The sequence below is a fragment of the Clarias gariepinus genome, chromosome 9 (genome assembly GCF_024256425.1).
Source record: "Clarias gariepinus isolate MV-2021 ecotype Netherlands chromosome 9, CGAR_prim_01v2, whole genome shotgun sequence".
In the NCBI taxonomy this organism is placed as follows: Eukaryota; Metazoa; Chordata; class Actinopteri; order Siluriformes; family Clariidae; genus Clarias; species Clarias gariepinus.
Window position 1 is genome coordinate 36,520,001 of NC_071108.1, and position 20,817 is coordinate 36,540,817.

The following is a 20,817-nucleotide window of genomic DNA, read 5'->3' on the forward strand; positions in this document are numbered from 1 at the left end:
ATTCCAGAGTATTTGTCTTGTTGCCAGGAGTTTTATTTTATTTATTTATTTTTTATTTAACATTAAATTGGAGTGTGTTGAGATTTATTCTTGTGAAAGAAGAAATAAAATGTACGGGGAATTTCTTTGTGTCTCAGTTGTAAGATTTTCTTAAATCCTTATTTATTTATTTATTTATTTATTTATTTTAAAGCGGTCGAATAACTCCGACTGCAGTAATCATTAAAAGTATCTTTTTGGAGAAATGACTTGTTATATTAGTGAATTTAAACTGCTCATGTTTCACTGATTTATTACAAACAGCTGTAAGTTAGTCATTTTGGCCCAAACATCTCATTTCCAAAGTGGGTTGAATAATTTCGAGTGCAGCTGAATGTAAAGGTGTAAATAACGCTTGTTCTATCCTGTAGTCATGTGGTGCGGTGTGTACTGCAGATGATCAGATGTTCATGTTTCACAAACAACACGCTTTAGAGTGTGTGATGTCACAAGTACCTAATTAGCATATTGCTCATTAACATAAGATTGTGATCATTTCTGTGTAGCGGGTCCTCGTATCAGTGCCAGTACAGATTATGTTCCTTATAGACAGACAGATCGATATTTACATACTATTTATTTACAGTGATCGCTAGAGGCCTTAAATTATTTATTTATATATATATATATAGATATATTCAATTCAATTCAATTTGATTTATATAGCGCTTTTAACACTGGTCATTGTCTCAAAGCAGCTTCACAAAAAAAAAAAATTAAAGAATTTTTTTTTTTTTTTTCTAGAAAAGAAAAGAAAAGAAAAGAAAATATTTGGAAGTGTGTATGTGTGAGAAAAATGTGTCTAGATAATAATTAAATGAATGATGAATGAAATATCTCTGATAAGCAAGCCAAGAGTGACGGCGACAGTGGCAAGGAAAAACTCCCTGAGATGGCAATAGGAAGAAACCTTGAGAGGAACCAGACTCAACAGGGAACCCATCCTCATCTGGGTGATAACAGATAGAAATAACATCAAGTGTGTTGTGCAGGTGAAAGTTCAATATAACAGAAGTTGTGTAGATTAACATGAAGTCCAGTTCAGCACAGGGAGTCAGTAGGTGCAGAGGGCAGATGGGGTCTGGATCACTGGGAGCACAGGAGCAGGATGTGTAGCTCCAAACATCATAAGGCAGAATCCAGCTGGAGCTGGTCCTTCTCTGGATGCCTCAGGATCCTCACAGGGTTGGCCTTTATCTACTGAAGCTGGTACAATCTCCAGATGCCTCGGAATGGATAGAAAAATACAGAAAAGGTGGAGAGAATTAGCGTAGTTACCATTCAGGATAGATGTACTGGAGTATGAGGTTATGGGATGAGTCAGATTAAAGAGATGCGTCTTGAGTCTACTTTTAAACTGGGAAACTGTGTCTGAGCCCCGAACAGTGTCTAGAAGGCTATTCCAAAGTTTTGGAGTTAAATATGAAAATGCCCTGCCCCCTTTTGTAGATATATATATAAATATATATTGCCTTCTACAGGGAATTACATATATATACTGTATTATGATAATTTGATACGAACTGCATGACGTGGAACGTTTCCTAAAAACAACTGTTTACAAAGAGGATTTGTGATGTCATGAGTGTATAATTTGCTCATTTTTTTTAAGTCAAAGGTGCCAATAATTATGAAGCTTTGCAGAAAAAAAGCTAAAGGACACAAACCATGTTGTGTCATGTCACACACACATCATTTGCATGTGATTGGACGTTTGATATGTTACCAGTAGTTTAATATCAAATGTCTGTGTAGTTGAGGTGTATTTCATCCTTTAAAAAATGGATCAGAGAGAGAGAGAGAGAGAGGGAGAGAGAGAGAGAGAGAGAGAGAGAAGGAGGGAGAGAGGAAGAGAGAGAGAAGGAGGAAGAGGGAGAGAGAGAGACAGAGAGAGGGAGAGAGACGGGGAGAGGGAGAGAGACAGACAGAGAGAGAGGGAGAGAGAGAGACAGAGAGACAGAGGAAGAGAGAGAGAGGGAGAGAAGGAGGGAGAGAGGAAGAGAGAGAGAAGGAGGAAGAGGGAGAGAGAGAGACAGAGAGACAGAGGGAGAGAGAGAGAGGGAGACAGAGAGAGAGAGAGACAGAGAGACAGAGGAAGAGAGAGAGAGAGAGAGAGATAGAGAGACAGAGGAAGAGAGAGAGCTGGGAGCTGATTAATGCCGACAGCAGCGTTTGTGCTTTGATTAAACCTCCCCCGAGGCGGTGTGAAGTTCCCCTGATGCGAGTGGACACCGTGTATTTGAGTTTGGAGCTCAACATGAATTGTTATGAAATCTGATCACCTGAGACGTTTCACAAAATAACCGCACGCTAAAACGTGGGAATAATACCGAGCCATGCCGACTCCATGATGATGGATTACATCTGTGTGTTATATGTGTGTGTTATGTGTGTGTGTGTGTGTGGGCTGAAACAAAGAAGAAAAAAAAAAGAAATTTTTGACCTGGGTTATTCGGAGCGAGACAGAAAATTGGCGAGTGTTAGTAAAACCTGTACCGCGCTGTTTGACATTTCTCCAAAACAAATCAGCGGAGAGAGCGAGCGAGGCTTTCAGTACTGATCCTCGTCTTCATCACGGCTTCACTGCCGAGACTCACGCTGCAGGACAGAAACCCCAGAGACTCTCCACACCTCTCCTCTTCCTCTTGCCCGTGGGCGTGGCTTGTTGTGTGGGGGGGGGGGTATCGGGGGGTTAATACTTATTCAAGTTGAACTCAAAAATAATTTCTAAGCTGCTAATACAAATGAATAGAAACAAAAAACAGAACCGAGATCATTTACACATGAATCAGTAAAACAAATCAGTTCACTGAGTCACTTCTGATTCAGAAGAAGAACCCAAGCTTTCAGAACTTCAGATTTTTATGCAATTTTGACATGACAACGTGTAGAAGACGTATTCGGGACTCACGTGTCTTAAGGAACATTTATATTTAATTTTGTTAAAAATATTGTTCATAAGACTTTTAGATCCTTCATTTATTTCTCAGCGTATGAAACAGGAAGTACGATTGTATCTAATGTACCGAGCTTTTCAATGGGTGCCAATACTTGTGACATAGTTTTTAAAGCTCTAAATTTGAATTAAGGCCACATAAGGATTAGACACGTATTTATGAAGGATTCAGACTTTATAAGAGTCAATAAGTTGAATCAGTTGGTCGTTTATTTATTTACAAGAGCACGAGTTAATTTCATGACCAGACAGATGTTTATTTATTTATATTTACGTATAAAAATGCAATATATAGTTACATATTTATGTCTGTGTTTTTGAAGATTATGTGAGTCATATTTGTAATTGCGTGTTTGCCAACTCATGGCACATGATTCAGTAAATATTTTTGGTCATGACCAAGAGTCGTTTGTCTCTCGCTCAGTGAATCAGTATTTGGCCGAGTACTCCGGTTTCTGTGTGAGTGTGTGTGTGTGTGTGTGTGTGTGTGATGGATTGGCACCCTGTCCAGTGTGTACCCTGCCTTGTCCCCAAGTCTCCTGTGATAGGCTCCGCCCCCCGGGCCCCTGTACACAGGATAAAGTGGTGTAGACGATGAGACGTTGGCACTGGAGGACCAGAAACCAGTCTCAGAAAAAATTCTGTCTGCAAATATTTAGCTTTTTACCTTGAGGTGGGCGTGGCCGTACACATCACTCAACAGAGCCAATCAACACAACGCAGATGCACCTACAAGCCGCCACAATTCTTTGTGAATTTTAACACGCTGGAGTGGTTTTAAGACAAAACTTCATCTTTATCCTTTGATCTACTTTTTCCATTTCTCATCTGTGATTCACTCTCCGATTACCGAACAGGGAGTGTATTTGTCTGAGCACCAAAGAAGGACAACTTAGTGTAAACAAGGCGTAAGATACTCAACCTTACAGAATGGGATTTCTTTGTATTAATAAGTTAGACAGAGAGTTCTGCTGTACAGAGAGACACACAGACATGGACGTGGGCTTCAACCTCAAATAATAATCATAATAATAATAATAATAATAATATCACTGATTACATTAAAGATCAGCAGATTATTATTAGATTTAACATTTTAACTCTTTATACACACACTTTAACCGTCAACGATGCGGAATAACACCAGCTTAGCAGTAAATCAATAGTTGAATAAGTAAATGTTTTAATCCTTGAATCTTTTAGTCGCGACAAATATTCACTTGTTTCTCTCTCAGTGAATCGTTTAATCCGGACTGAAAGTGTTTGGATCAGTGAGTGTTTGGTAGAAGAGTTAATCATCCCCAGTATATGATTCACTGAATCGTTAAAGGATTCGCTCGACTCGTAAAAAAAAAAAAAAAAAAAAAAAAAACATTGTGTAAATCAGTGAGTCATTTCATCCTGGAGTCTCTGTAATCCATCCGTGTCATTTAATTTAGCTCTCTGATTCCATGGCTTGTGTTTTATTATTTCGTTTGTTTGTTTGTTTTTATTCATTTTTATTGTTTGAATATTGTTCGATTATTGTTGCTTTGGTGATGTTGTTAAAACAGACATGCCAATAAACAATAAACATAATTACGAGAGAGAGAGAGAGAGAGAGAGAGAGGGGGGGGGAGGGGGGTGACGTGTCCTCTCTGGCTGCATGATGATGTACCCCGTCCTCTGTAACACATCGCAGTCACACTGTCCTCACATTGTACTCACACTGTCCTCACACTGTCCCCACACTGTCCCCACACTGTCCTCACACTGTCCCCACACTGTCCTTACACTGTCCTCACACTGTCCCCACACGGTCCTCACACTGTCCTCACATTGTACTCACACTGTCCCCACACTGTCCCCACACTGTCCTGACACCCCACACTGTCCTCACACTGTACTCACTGTCCTCACACTGTCCCCACACTGTCCTTACACTGTCCCCACACTTTTCTTAAACTGTCCTCACATTGTACTCACACTGTCCTCACACTGTACTCACTGTCCCCACACTGTACTCACTGTCCCCACACTGTCCTCACACTGTCCCCACACTGTCCTCACATTGTACTCACACTGTCCCCACACTGTCCCCACACTGTCCTTACACTGTCCCCACACGGTCCTCACACTGTCCTCACACTGTACTCACTGTCCCCACACTGTCCTCACACTGTACTCACTGTCCCCACACTGTCCTCACACTGTCCCCACACTGTCCTCACATTGTACTCACACTGTCCCCACACTGTCCCCACACTGTACTCACACTGTCCCCACACTGTCCTTACACTGTCCCCACACGGTCCTCACACTGTCCTCACATTGTACTCACACTGTCCCCACACTGTCCTCACACTGTCCCCACACTGTCCCCACACTGTCCTGACACCCCACACTGTCCTCACACTGTACTCACTGTCCTCACACTGTCCTCACACTGTCCTTACACTGTCCCCACACTTTTCTTAAACTGTCCCCACATTGTACTCACACTGTCCCCACACTGTCCCCACACTGTACTCACTGTCCCCACACTGTACTCACTGTCCCCACACTGTCCCCACACTGTCCTCACACTGTCCCCACACTGTCCTCACACTGTACTCACTGTCCCCACACTGTCCCCACACTGTCCCCACACTGTCTCTACACTGTCAGAGAGAGAAAAGAAATAAACTCACTGATGTGTTAAAAGAGTGTTTACACTGACTCCACACACAAATACACACACACACACACACACACACACACATATAAACACATTTCTCATTATACATCTGTCTGTGTGTGTTTGTTTTCAGGTCCAGACTGGCGGATTTCCATACACACTGTCAGATGAGTGATGACACCATCAGCACCTGTCCTAATGACGACTACCAGGCCTGTCTGACGGCATACACCGGCCTCATCGGTGAGACACACAGAGAGAGAGAGAGAGAGAGAGAGAGAGAGAGACACACACACTCAGAGAGACAAACACACCAAGGGAGACACACACACAGAAACACAGAGAGAGAGACAGACACACACAGAGACCTTTTTGCCGTAATGGTCAGAGGCAGGCACTAGAGAGACTGTAAGACAGAAGGAAAGTAAGTCTGATCAACAGAGAGACAGCCAGATCATTAGACTGAGAGATATGGGGACAGTGAGTCAGTCAGACATTTAAATAGTCAGGCAAATAAAGGCAGATAGTGAGACAGTTAGACAGACAGTAAGACAGTGTGACAGGCAAGCAGTGAGATAGTAACACATATAGTGCGGCAGGAAGACAGTCAGATAGACAGTGAGACAGGCAGACAGAAGGTTAGGCAGACAATGAGACAGTAACACAGATAGTGAGACAGACAGAGAGGGTGACAGTAGAAAATTAAGGCAGACAGTAAGACAGGAAGAGGGACAGATAGAGAGGCAGACATTAAGACAGACGGTGAGAGAGGTAGACAGAAAGTGAGACAGTAAGACAGACAGCATGACAGTGAGACAGATAGTGAAAGAGGCTAAGAGAGAATGACAATCAGACAAACCTGACAGACGTGATGCTGTGTCTCTGTCTTACTGATGTCCGTTTCTTCCTTCTCCTCGTAAAGGGACGGACATGACCCCCAACTACGAGGACGCTAATCACACGGACTTCTCCATCTCTCCATGGTGTAGCTGCAAGAACAGCGGAAACCAGGAGGAGGAGTGTGAGAAGTTCCTGCGGGACTTCAGAGAAAACACCTGCCTGCGTAAGAACCGCATCAAGAACCGTACCGCTTTCAAAGAACCCAATCCAGAACCAGAAGGGTTCTTTATTCTGGTGTCGGTCCGTTGAGTGTTGCTCCACCCACAGCCGGAAGCTATGTCTAAAAACAGAGCCTGTAACAGTGCCTCAGTTTAATCACATTTACTGCTAATTTACACACAAGGTTATCATTTAAGTAAAAGATAAACTAACACAACACAGAGTGCCGGTCCAAGCTTAACCTAGCGAGCGAATGCTAACCGTGTAGTGGAAATCGTGACCCAACTCCTCAGCCATAGGAATCTCTAACTGGAATGATCGTCCCACCAGCTGTTAGTTCATTTGGGTCTTATCCAAAACCATGTGGAAACAAAGGGGAAAATGATGTATATCTCTACACCTGTAGGCTGGAACTGAATATAAAAACATTACAAAGATAGAAAAGAACTTTAGGCAGGATAAACCCTCAGACCTGGAATGAATGCAGCAGTTCTGGTGTGTAAGCGCTGAACGAGTGTGCTAGAACTGTGTTAAAAGAGCTGAAAGTGTTACATGTCCCTGATGACTTTGCCAACTGACCAGTGAAGTTGTTGTTGTAGCCACACAGGGGATAATTATGCTCCTGGATTTGCTCTGCTCTGTTCCTCAGTCTGACAGTCAGATGATTCCTGCCGGACCCTGCTGCTGTTGCTGCTGCTCAAGTGGTATGAAAGTGTAATGGATCACGGCTGTTTAGAAGTGAGGGGCTGGACACAAGTGTGTGTGCTCAGAGTGTGTTTTAGTTATGAGCTAATGTTGAGTTCAGGGGTCGAACAGTGAGCTAGCATGGTGAGATCCATAAAGAATGTCCAAGAACCTCTTATCAATAGCAGCGCTGCCAGGAAACGACAGAAACAGCAGAAATCACTTGTGACTGAAAGAAGAAGAGAAACACTAAATAACTAAAATGGACATTTAAAGCTGCCGTATTGTACTCCTTTTTAACAAGTCGGCATAGGCAAATTTTTTTACCCAATCAGAAAACAGGAAAAGAAACTTCCCTGAAGTAACGTTCTCCAGAAGTTGAGACAGAGCAGGGAGCATGCAAGCTGTCCATCCACCTTTTCCATTTTTGCCTGAATGATGTCATATCAGGTGGAATATTTAAATGACATGTTTAATCTAATGGAAATAGAAACACAAAGATATCTGCTTTTTCTTACATTTTGGCCGTGTATACACACAAAGTGGAGACCAATGATAAAAAATAAAAAAAAAGTAAAGTGTGAAAAATATGCCCTTTAACATCTAGGACCTGATGAAAGACAGTACATTTGGCTCAAGATCTTAAACAAACTGGAACATTAGGATTCGATTACTTCCATACTCCTATATTCTATATCCTAATATTAAGTCTAATCATGAAGGGGAGGAAGCCAGAATGAGACATGGTGGAAAGCTAGAGGAATATTCTAACAGTCTAGCTAGAATGAGATGGGAATGAACACTGACTTTTGTGCAGCTTACAACGTACAGTTTGTGGTTTCTTGAGAATGAAAAAGGCCACCAGTGTGCCTCAGAAAGCCCCAACTGCTCCAGGCACTGCTGTCTATTAAGGGCCATTGTGCTGCTCCTGGTCTGGAAAGTGTTAGGCGGCGTGACAAATTCTGTTGTAAAATGGATGACCTTGGCGCATCACTGGTACAAAAAGCTGTTCTGTTGAGCAAAACCTTACAAATCATGATGGACATATGAGCAAGATATGAGCAACTCTGATGCAACAGAAGCAACTGTCTCCCCATCATATTCAGACCTTCGATTACCTCCATGTCTGGCTGGACCAAGATTGGGACCTGATAGCTGAAGGCGGTGAGTTTAAATTCCAGTGCCACCACCATCAACCTGCCACTCTCAGGATCTCATCAAGGCTCTCCACCATTACACTGCTAAAAAGGGGCTACAGTATAACATGGCTGTCCAGTTGGATGTTTACTTTTAAATGTGACATTACAGTAGGACTGTCTATGCTTTTGATGACATTCACTGCACTGGAATACATGGCATTACAATTTGACTGTCTATAAAAAAAAAAAAACAGATCTATAGGCCAGGTTCTTGGAAGGGGTGGCTTCCTGTTTAAAGATCAAAGTTGATGTCCCAGGATTACCAGAGAACCACCCCAGGAGCAACATGTCATGGCTGACCCCGTGCATTGTCCCTGGTTTTCTAACAACTTGGCATATGCAGAAAGAATTTCACTTTACTGCCCTTGAATATGTAGCAATAAATCCTGACTATCTCCTGTATAAAAGAAGCCAGATCTATAGACCAGACCCTTGTAAAAGACGACCCGGGCAGGCACTCTGACCCTGCCTGCGTAACAGTGTGAAAGTAGGAATTTTACTCCAATTTATTTTCAATGTGAGAATAAAAGATGTCTTTGCAAGAAACCAGGTTTATTGATCAGATCCTTGTAAAGGATGCCTCAGTGGGTAAAGTTCAAATGTACAGATAAAAAGATTGCGAGTTTTAGTCCTACAGAAACACTGTTGTACCCTTGACCGAGGCACTTGCCCCATAATTGCCTTAGGGGCAGTGTATCATGGCCATCACTGCATTCTGAATGCCAGGGCTTTCTAACAAGTCGGAATATACAGAGGCGGGAATTTCACTCTACTATACCAGTATATGTGAAAATAACGCCTGTGTATAAACGTCTGCTCTGTCTGGGTGGATTTGCTCTGTGGAATTCAGTTGATTTAATGAATAAGCTCAGACATGTTGAGAAACACATTCAGACCTCTTTGTTGACTTTTAAATATTACAACCACCATCAGGTACCAGATTTATCGTTCTTTTGTCTTTGTTCACGGAATGGAGCCGGAGCAGGAGGAAATAAGGTTCCGGGAAGCAATCATACCGCAGTCAGCCGAAAATGCTGGATTGGGTATTAAAGGAATTAATCTGTAGCACAAAACATCATAAAAAGAGGAACATCATATGATCGTACATAAAATAGTGTGAATATCAGTTACCATAATGTTGCTGAGAAGCTAAATTCTGTGTATCCTGACTACTAACACTTGGTTTAAAGTGAATTAAGCTCTACTGTACTGAACCTATGCTACTGTAGCGGTGTCCTGCTGTGACATAGGCATCGGGGGAATACATATGAACTTTACATTAATATAATGCAAGGTGATGTAAAGTCAGCTGAGCTATGATAATAACTATAGAGCCACATCCTCTACACAAGCACAAGTACTGTACACAGTACAAAAGAGTTAGAGTTTCCTCCATTCAACAGCTATTAAATAACTGCATCAGCTGATCTAGGATGTACCTTTGCACCTCTCCACAGGTAATGCCATTCAGGCGTTTGGGACGGACATCCCCAAGACTACAGAATCAACAAACCCAGAGGTCCCTCGCACCAACCCTACTGCACACCCAAACATCACCAAATCTGAATATGACGTGAGTGTTCACAGTTTTAAACCGAGTTGATCCTGGTTTATTCAAGATGGCGGGAGGAATCTTAGCAGATTCTTGTTCAATCTTTAATTTGACCCACATTTTTTAGTAGATTTGGACGAGGACATTGTGTGCAATAAACACATGCAAGAAAATTCTTAAGACCAGTTATTCCTTAAAGGGGTAGTTTGTATTTTTTTTCTTTGAATTTATGTCAAAATGGCAAGTAAATGATAATTAAGGTATATATACGTACATTACTAGAGGTTGAATCGAATTGAATTCTATTTATATAGCGCTTTTAACAATGGTCATTGTCTCAAAGCAGCTTCACGAAATGAAAAGAAAATTTATGGAAGTATGTATGAGTGAAAAAAAAAAAAACTGTGTTTAGATAATAATGAGATTGTGAGATGGCCAAGACGAGGGCGACGGCCTTTTATAAGTATTGGTTACAAGATCGTTAAAAATGTTCCTGCTCTGCACACCTGCCGTGAAGTTTGTCACCCAGAGCATGAGTAGATTGTAAGTAAGTGGAGCCAAATTCCACAACTGAAGCTTCTACAGTCAAATCAACACACGTTCCAACTTTGTTTAGTTTAGTGTTTCTGCAGAAGCTCCATATGAGTCTCAGCGAAACTTTTAAATACATCTTTGCATAAAATAAGGATCTGGAAATTTGGCCCTAATTACTTACATTTTACTCACCGTCCAGGTGACAAACTTCACAGTCAGTGTGCAGAGCAGGAGAAAATGTAACCACCAAGACCTCTAATAATGTACTTATACTCACCTCAATTTCCATTTAAGACAGAACAAAAAAACTAAAACACTCCTGACTTAAAGGGTTAATTCTGGAGTGTTTTAGGTTTCCAGCTGGTCATTAGGAGGTATAATGGTAGAGAACTGCCAGGAACAATGGAATAAGCAGATTAGCCGAGGGAAGATTGCTTTAACAGAAAGAGTAGATCATAATAAAGGCTTCTCATTCTTTAAAATTAGAATTAGAGATGAATGTTATTAGAGTACGCAGAAAAATCCATGCTAACTGCATGACCGTTCGCCAGCCTATTAAAAGGTAATGCACATGGTACGCTTTTGAACTAGCACTTTAAAAGAGATATTGAAATATTCAATGGGTCAGTGGAGGATCAGGTGGTTGAAGCTCTGTGTTCAAGCCCTGCCACGAGCGGGTCGCTCCTGTTGGATCCATGGGTAAGGCCCTTAACCGTACAACCCAGCAACTACACGCAGTGCCAGCGCCATTAGGAAATGGGAAGCTGGCTACATAAAGGGCATCTGGCATGAAACCTGCTTCAGATCTTACTCAAGAGAAGAAAAAAGAAATATCATCAAATCAAGCCTAGTTTACAAACTTCCTCAAGGCACATGCTGTAGACAGACATGGCACCTTATTAATAAAGAAAACATATTCAGACATCGGAGAAGGAATTTCCCTGATGACACAGTGTATTCAATCAGCACTGCATGTACAATTTGAGGACTAATCAAGCCGCGAATGCAAAACAGTCTCTCGCAGATAATGAATGAATTAACATTTTGTCCATTGTTTCTGCGTCTTACCCAGACGAACACAAAACACCCTTGTTCGCGTCACCTGTCGGTAAACAGGCCTCCCGTAGTACTGACGGGTCTCTAATTAACGTCTGAAAGAGAAACGAGTTAAAGAACAAGTGCATAGGAGAACAATAAAAAGAGGAAACTGCTGAAAAATGTGTCCTCTCACAGACCCTCAGGGGACGGCGCAATAGATGCCAGTATCGACTCGACTCGGCGGTTGTGTGTCTGGCCCACAATTTATGGCAGATATGGTAATTAGCGAACGCAGGACAGAAGAAGCATTCATGCAGGAAGTTTATAATTAGAGATCGCCTGGAGGGAGCCGAGCACAGCCATTTTTTACATTTCCTGCCACAATTCAAAAGCCTGTCAGTTGCGCATCAAGGATCCAGCTCAACGCAGTGTCTCGTAAGTCTCTCCCAGTCCTGCTCAGATTAAAAAAGAGGGAGAGAGAGAGAGAGAGAGAGAGAGAGAAATCACGATCATGCTTCTGGCTCTCATCTTGCTTTTGACAGAAATCTCTAAATGATGTTTGCTTCAGGCGTTTCTCTTGACATCCTCCCTGCTTGAGAACACATCACAGCCATCGCCACAATTATAACTTTGTCATCTCGCTGCAAGGACCTAAATTTACTATTACTTAACGCTCTTATGCCTTTTAAAGCCCTACGAAAAAAGTCATTTCCACTTTGTTTCTTTCTTTTTTTGCTGTACTTCAGAGTTAGGGACGCCAGAAATCATCCTGAAAATCACCTTCAGCACAGCTACTAAAACATCATGATGACTTGTCCAGTTCTAGTCCAAGTTCTATCCAATCAAAAGCTTTCTTAAATGCATATGCCCCACCCGCTAGGGGCGTGTCTTGTGTTCCTTGTGTTTTCCGCAGACACTTTACTGCATCACTTACTGTTTCAAAAGGAAATAAGTCAGCATACAGAACCCAATCGTGGCTCGCCACTCTGGAATGACCTGTCCACAGGTGCAGGCTGTAAAAAAACAGTCCAGGCCCGGTGTAACCCTGTTAAAGACGCCTCGCTAAGTGATCGCAGCACCCTGTATGCTAACACCTGTCGAGTCAGCGCTGCAAACACTTTCAGGTGCATGTGTGAGAATACAGCAGACACATGCACGTGCTAATGTGTGTTTGGGTGAAAGAAAGACAACATAAGGCAGCTACGATTAAATTAGCGGCAATGTCAACAAGCGTATCACATACTTGCCTGCCTCTAACTAACATATGCTCAGTCAACGTGCTTCCAGTCTGCTAAACTTAGCAACTGTGTTTACATTTAAAATTAAATAACTGTCCAAGTTAAACAGAGACTTGAAGAAGCTTTTAAACATAGAACGGTGATGAGACTCTTATTCGCAGTTAAACATGTAAACAGTACAAACATCTTAAAGAACTCCGTACGTCCATGAACGACTGCAGCCTTGAACATCATGAACATTAGGAGATGCATCTGTCTGTGGGAACTGTACACAATTATGGGAGTTATTGCCACATCCACTGTACACTCCTGACCTCTCCAAAACATTTCCTTGATGGTGTTCAAGCCCTAGTGAAACACAGGGATAAGTGCATTAGTGTAGCAGGGGATTATACAGAGAAATAAAGAACTGTGTTCGGTTATTCTGCACAATCAAAAGTCCCGGCTTGACTCGAACGGCCGTTTTATTTACAAACAGTTCAGTTGTTAAAATGGTTGCGCATGCAGAAGATTATAAATATTACCTGGTAAAATATTTTGCATAAAACGTGAACTGGTTTCTTCATATTAGCTAGCATAACATGCTGGATCTTAGCCTACCTAGCATAAAACTGAGGATACGTCTGCTCCTTAGGCATCATTTAAGCCAGGACAACTGATTTACACAGGATGCAGATAAAAGCAGATCTGTGACAAATAAACTCTTCCCTTATTACATCACTACCATGGCTGGTCGTTAATATGCATTGGCATCTGGCAGATGTTACTTCCTGTCAGTGGCGTGAACATGTTTTAAACAACTCTTACACAAGGCGCTCACGTTATCTGGGAATCGCTGCTCTAATGGTTCCTGTTGTATAACGTTTAATAAGCGCGAGATAAGACAAGAGACAGATGATGATGGATGGACGGATGGTTTTCTCTGAGCTGAGAGCACATTACAGAAAATCCACTTAAGAGGCGTTCTGAGACGTTAATTTGACGTTTATGGAGAACGAAGTAGATAGCAATAATGAAAAAAGACGTTAGCAGGCTAGGTGTTTTATTGTAGAGTTTAAATCCAAAGCATGAACAGAACTAAATGCATGAACATCCTAGTGGAAGAAGGCGGAGCTTCGGTGAGATATCAGCCAACTTATACAACGTTTCATAAATTAGTTGACTTCAAATTTAACCAAAAATGTAGATTAGCGTTCATGTGTTACAAATTTAAATTGTTGCAAAAATTTTACATTTTCAAGTAGAAAAGTTAGCTAATGTTTATTTCATTTCATAAAAAATAAATACTTATTTCATTTAATTAATTAATCATTTACTGATTTTTTTTTACTTACAGTTAAATAACTAACATGACTGCACAGCTAGCATATTAGCAAACACGCTAACATCTGCTAACTAACTTCTTGTGTGCTGTCATATCATTTTATTGCATGTTAATGCTAAGCCGTGCACCAGAGTGCAGAGAGAGTTCACAGTGATGTCATACAATCAAGTTTCAGTTACTTAGCTTGTTAACAAGGTGAGTAATGTAATAGAATTTATTTTTGATTTTGTTTGTTTACTGTTAACGAGATGTATTGGTGTCAGCTGGAGGATCCCGGTTTGTAATCTCTCCTCGGGTTTTGTTTAATTCGCTCAGGCGTGTGGATTTTATCAAAGCAAACAGAGAAAGTGCTAATTAGCAGTGCTGAAAGACGCCGCTCGCTTGGCGTATGCTCTATTTTAAGGTGTGTAGAGACAATGATCTCCGCTAAGCCTCAGTGGTCTTACTGCAAATGTCAGCGTGACTCAGATCTGATGTACAACAGCTCTGGCTGGAACAAAAAAAACCTCCACCGGTGTAAGACAGGTTTAATTGAAAAGCGCTTTGTTGGAGCAGGTAAGGACCGCACATCCCCATTCTCCATCACGGGCGAGACGGAAATGAAACTTTTGTTCAGTTTTCTTATCTGCAAGAAATAAGAGATGTATCAGATGCTCCGTATGTTTAAAATATAATCAGCTTGTGTTAATAAAAAGCTAGGTTGCTAATTTCAGATTTGTCGTTTGTAAGTAAATTAAATGTTAAAAGAGTTAGCATCAAGTAACAAAGCTAGCTGCTTACAGGGAGTAAGTTTGATTATGTAGCGAATGAGAAAACATCTATTCAATTCAGTTTTATTTATATAGCGCTTTTAACAATGTTCAATGTCTCAAATCAGCTTTACAAAAATTTAAGAATTGAGGTTTTCTTCTTGTTGTTCGTTATTCAGGAAAATGACATAAAGTGCAGCAACTCCAAAGGCTTCATCTGTGAAGACGTCGAGGTAAAAAGACTTACCACTTAACAAGCTAACATGCTAGCAAAAAAATTACCTCATGATAGTTGTGATGTCATACACAAAATGTTCTGCCACTGGCTGATTATATTTAACAAATGAAATTTTATTCGGACTGATCCGACTCTAATTCTGACCTTTCCCTCCTGAAGGAAATTATCCCTGAGGAGAACCCTGCGTGGAACTCAAACTGGGGTGCTGGACTGAAGCTCTGCACTGAGGCCTGGATGCTTCTGCTGCTTGTCGCTTTGGGAAACATTGCCCTTTGAACTTCAACTCTACCTGAGGTCTTAACCATGAGGGGATTTACCGGACCCTCGACCAGAATCCCGAATCACTTCGCTTGTCTGTCCGTCCTTTCTATACTGCAACTTTATTTCTTACCAAAAAAAGGATAAATAAAAGAAAATGGTAATATATCCATCTGAGACGAGTGCAGAACAGAACAATAAGAGGAAGGTCACTTAAAGAGGACGCTTACAATGATGACGTTGTCTCGATTTGAAATGGGATGAACTGATTATCAAGTCTCCCTTGATTTTATTTTTGGTAAATCTGTACAGTGTTGTGTCTTGACCCTACCGTTGGACCAAACTGGGGGATTATCAACCCTCTAACGTTGTACAGAAAAATTAGATCTTATTCTGTCATTCCTCTCTGGAAACCACCCTAAGGACAAAGACACCCTTTCTACCCATTTCTAACTTTGGATTAACATTGAGAAACGTCACGCTCCCATGCTACATGTCACACATCCATTCCATGGATGAAGAAAAAACAGCTTTATCTTACCCATAAAAACCCATCTTTGAGGAACACAGGGTGCTGTCATGCCTTTAGACCTGGAAAAATAAAGGACCCTGAGACCACCATTTTTGAGGAACACGTTTTCATCATTGATTCTCCTCTATCCTTATCCTAATCACACCATCCTTAGCAAAAAGTGCTTAATTGAAAAAAAATTACCTTTGCTCCTTCATTCATCCTAGAGTCCACATCTTTAAGATGCAAAACCACCATTCTTGGACTAACAAGCCCAAGAATGAACATGGGAACCTGGGCACCACCATCTTTGGAAAAAACAGGGTTGGATCAGAGTTTTAGGAACTCCTTTTCAATAATATGATTTATAATATAATTCTCACCATTATGAGAAAAAATATAGTTATTTTTTGATCCAAAAGCAAACATATTTGTGGAACCCATGCCCATTATTGTTATGTACCCATATCTCACCCCTTGATCTCACCTTCTATATAAACATCCTCATAATGCATCAACACCTCTTTTTTGAGTAGCATGGGGTTATGATTTAGTTATGATAGATCAGTTATGATTTTATACCCAGGTTTATTATTTGGATTAAAAAGGAATCTGTCCTGACCTTAAAAACATCTTTAAAAACCCATCATGGTCTGGAACACATTGCATTTCAAAATGACCTTAAGCTATTCCATCCTGAACATCACCATATTGTGTGGAATACATGGGTCTATCTCCTGACCCTAAAAGTCACCATCTTTGAGGAAGACATTTGCTTCCACCATGGGGTTACAAAATGCTATATAGCACTTTTTCCCATCCTGGACACCAACATATTTGAGAGCCACATGGGGCTGTGACCCCTTCAACTGAATGTCTTTGAGGGAAAATGGAGTCGTCCCATGATATCGACTTCATCATTTTTGCAGAAACTGGCAGACTTGCTTTTAGAGCATCTTGCAGAGACATTGCGTGTACTCTCACCCTGGATTCCTAAGCTCCTTGGCATGTTCTTACGACCTCAGAACTGTTTCATCAAGTTCCATCAAGCAGTAAAACCCAGTAATCTATTTGTACTCGCAATGTTCTGTTCTTCTTCTGCTTCGCATATTGCTGTTCCCTTTTTCTGAGAAGTGCTTTTAGATTTTTTTTTCCTTGGATTTTTTTTCTTTTCTTTTCTGTCACTTGCTTTTTGTCAGTCGGGAGTAATTACTTTCATCGCTGTGTTTTTTTCCCCATGTGAAGTGTTTGAAGTATAAATCCGTATCCTGTCAACACGATGTAAGAGCATGTCAGCGCTGACGGCTCTCTCAGTCGCGTTATGTGCTTTCATGACAGATCCGACTCAAGGAGAAGAAAAGAAAAGAAAGATGAAAAAAAGTACTAACTAATCGAGCGGAGTGACCACTCAAAGACAGTTGGTCCAGTTTGAAAAGGCAATGCTAATGGCTCGCCCATGTGCATAATTTTTTCCTTCTTTCTTTAAAAAATTGTACATAATTATAACGTGAAAGTCTTTAAGTCAAGAACAATGATTGCGGTGAACATTGTTATTATTATAATTCTTATACTGAGGTGATTATAGGGAACAGAAAGGAGGGTATAGGATATTGAGCGCTGCATGTTCGGACCGGATTCGACTTCTGAAGAGTTGACGCAAGAAGAGGAAGTACACAATTCGGACACAATTTCTGATTATTATCACAATATTCCTGCACCAAAGGACGTGAAGCCTGAGACGGCGTCACGCATCATTGTACTTTTGCCTGCTGAAGATGTTGTCGTGAGTTGAAATGATTTCATGTATCGTGGAACAAAAGCTTGCGCAAAAACGTGACCAGGAAACGCAATTCTGACTGCGCAAGCTACAAACTACGTGAACTGCTTTCGTGTCATGTCATATAACGTTTCTACAAACAGAAATAACCTTGTTGTGTTTATCCAGTTATGTGCAATCTATTACGTGGCCTTATTTTTTTGTCATATTTCACGTTCGATGGACTCGACCCAGATACGCAAAAGGATGCTGGGTAACGATAAAGAATAAAGGCAGATTGTATGCATAACGAAAGCAAGTGAAGCAATTAATGTTTGTGTAAATATCAATATTCGAAAAAAAAAGTGTTAAAAAATGCAGAATTGCAGATTACCAAAAGGGTTCATTTCGATGTCTCATGCATATGTACGTGTTTAATTGATGTAAGCTAATGCTCCATTCGACAGCACCGAGTCGAGACAGAACGTTTCGCAGAAAGCTTCGTGAATTCCGTTGCCATGGCGATGGAGCGAGTGAGATATACAGCTTGCTTTGCAGATACGCTGAAAGTATATTGAATAGAACAAAATGTCCTTTTTTCACCTTATTAAAGTGATCACTCCTTTATACCTTGTGTAACTTCATGAGTTCTCATTTTTAAGGTCCAGTTGTGTAAGATAAATTTTTTTTTGTCCTTTTTTATTTTGAAGTTTTTCGTGCTCATGGTTAGTTCAGGACTGAAACAGGATATAGTAATTAAAAAAAAAGAGAAAAAAAAAACAGTCAGGACACTAGCATGACCTCCGTTGGAATGCGAGCATGTTCACATCACACTGAAGAACTTCTTAAACATGGAAGATCTCATGCTTTTTTTTTTTTTTTTAAATTCAAAAGCTTTGAAGCTCCCGGGACGTCCCTGACTGCTCTCCGTGCTGTGTGGGACGTCCCAAGGTAAGAAGTTGATGTGAAGTCGGTGGGGTTCATTTAACACAAACGCTTTGGGAATTAAGGGTCCCGTACGTGTTTATGTTAATGAACTATTCTTGAGCCACACCCCTCAGAGCTAGGCTGAGAGTCAGGGAGGGGCTTTTCTTATATGATGTCACATTAGGGGAGAAATCGATTTGGCTTGTTAAAGCCTGGTGAATACAAAAACGCAGGAATGTTATCTTCCTCATGTTTCGTTTATTTATACAGTATATAAATCTGACCATCTGATTGGTCGGAAGTTACCTGATTACACAATGCTATCTATCCCACATTAATGCCGCCATTAATTAAACGATTCCTGCGTTCTGATTGGCTGAAAATCATCAACAAAGACGTCTGCCTCGGCTGTTAGAAGGCTTACACGACTCAGAGATTTTTCCTTCCTCTGGGGCTGTGGGAATCACGACTCGGATTTATGAAGCTGTTTGGTGTGTGGTGAAACACACACACACACACACACACACACACACACACACACACACACACACATCCAGATGTCCTTGCCCCAGCTTGGAGCTAGATTTTGCCAAACATCAAGGTTGAAATATGAATGAAATGGGGTGACTTTCATTTGACAGCCGCACAAACACACACACACACACACACACACACACACACACACGGTAGTTGTATATCTGACAGAGGAAAGATAAGATAAACATGAAGCGTGTTGAGTAAGCGCAAAATGATATAGGGCTTATCTTACTGTGTTTCAGCTCTAGACCCTCTAGCCTCACACACACACACATACACACACACACTTCAGAGCTCGTCCTAGACGCTAATCAATTATTGAGGAACAGAGAAAAGATGTTCTGCAGATGCCTTCAAAAGCGTTTCAGATGGCTGGAGGAGAACGTCTTCCTCTCATCTTCTGGTCCTCATTAGCGCCTCCTGGTGGACATGAGGACACGCAGCGTTCTTTTATTAGACCTGAAACCACCAACCTGAGAGCCTGAGTATTTTTAGACCCAAAATATCTTCATGAGAAACAGAACTTCAGCATGGAGCCGTGAAACACCACCACAGGACACACAGCACACAGAGTACACAGCAGTGTGGACACAGGAAGAGGAAGCAGCATGGACACAGGAAGAGGAAGCAGCGTGGACACAGGAAGAGGAAGCAGCATGGACACAGGAAGAGGAAGCAGCATGGACACAGGAAGTGCTTGGGACTGTGACAGGGGGTTTGACACTGATAGTGAATAATGTCTGCAAAACAATGGAAAAAAAAACATTTCATCCTCATCATCAAGCCTTAGACACTGGGTCCAAACTACTTCCTGTTTATTCTACTTCCTTTTCCTCTTCCTCGCTCTGTGTTTAAACATTTCCTCTTCCCCCTTTTATGTATCAGAACTACTTACTTTTCTTCTTTCTGTGTCTGAATCTTTTCCTTTTCCTTATACTTCCCTTTTTATGTCCTCTTCCTGTGTACACGCCTCTTCCTCTTATGTTTTCTTCCTGCATTAAAGCTACTTCCTGTTTGTTCTTTATTCGTCTTGTGTCCACACGTCTTCCTCTTTTTACTATTTTATATTCTCTCTTTATCTATCTGAACTTCTTCCTCTTCCTCCTCTTTCTTCCTCTCTGTCTATACCACTTGTTCCTACTTTTTGCGTATAAACTGCTTCCTCTCCTGGTTTAATCTTCCTGCTTCCACAGTTTTCTTTGACCAAACCCCCCTAATTCTCCAGCTCTCCCTTTCCTGTCTTTGTTCTTCCTGAGTCCTGTTTAGTCTTCGTATCTTCTCTGTATCCGACCTGCTTCCTCTTCCTCATCCCTAATGCTTCCTGAACTGCTTCCTTTTATCATCGACACGTTCTGTTTCCGTGTTTAAACCAGTTGTTGTTGAACTGCTTCCACTTCCTGTAACCGGTTCCATCTTCCTGTTTGCGGAGAGTAATATATCCGCCGGGGACGGAGAGCGTGACCCCGCAGTTTGTCGGCTCTGCGTGCGGTGTTTAATTGGTGTGTAACTGAGCGGTGATTAATGGTGTGATGTTCGGGGTGAGCGGCGGTGCAGGCGCGGCG

The 20,817-nt window shown here is 41.4% G+C and overlaps 1 protein-coding gene across 1 annotated transcript in view; it reads left to right on the forward strand.

Annotated features, from left to right (window-relative positions):
- gfra2a (GDNF family receptor alpha 2a) overlaps positions 1-18,420 on the forward strand; it is a 72,750-nt gene extending 54,330 nt beyond the window's left edge. The window contains exons 5-9 of the mRNA XM_053503975.1: positions 5,785-5,894; positions 6,574-6,714; positions 10,051-10,166; positions 15,208-15,261; positions 15,426-18,420. Coding sequence (XP_053359950.1) covers positions 5,785-5,894; positions 6,574-6,714; positions 10,051-10,166; positions 15,208-15,261; positions 15,426-15,542 — 538 coding nt within the window. The 3' untranslated portion in view covers positions 15,543-18,420. The remainder of the gene's footprint in view (positions 1-5,784; positions 5,895-6,573; positions 6,715-10,050; positions 10,167-15,207; positions 15,262-15,425) is intronic.
- Positions 18,421-20,817: the final 2,397 nt, after the last annotated feature.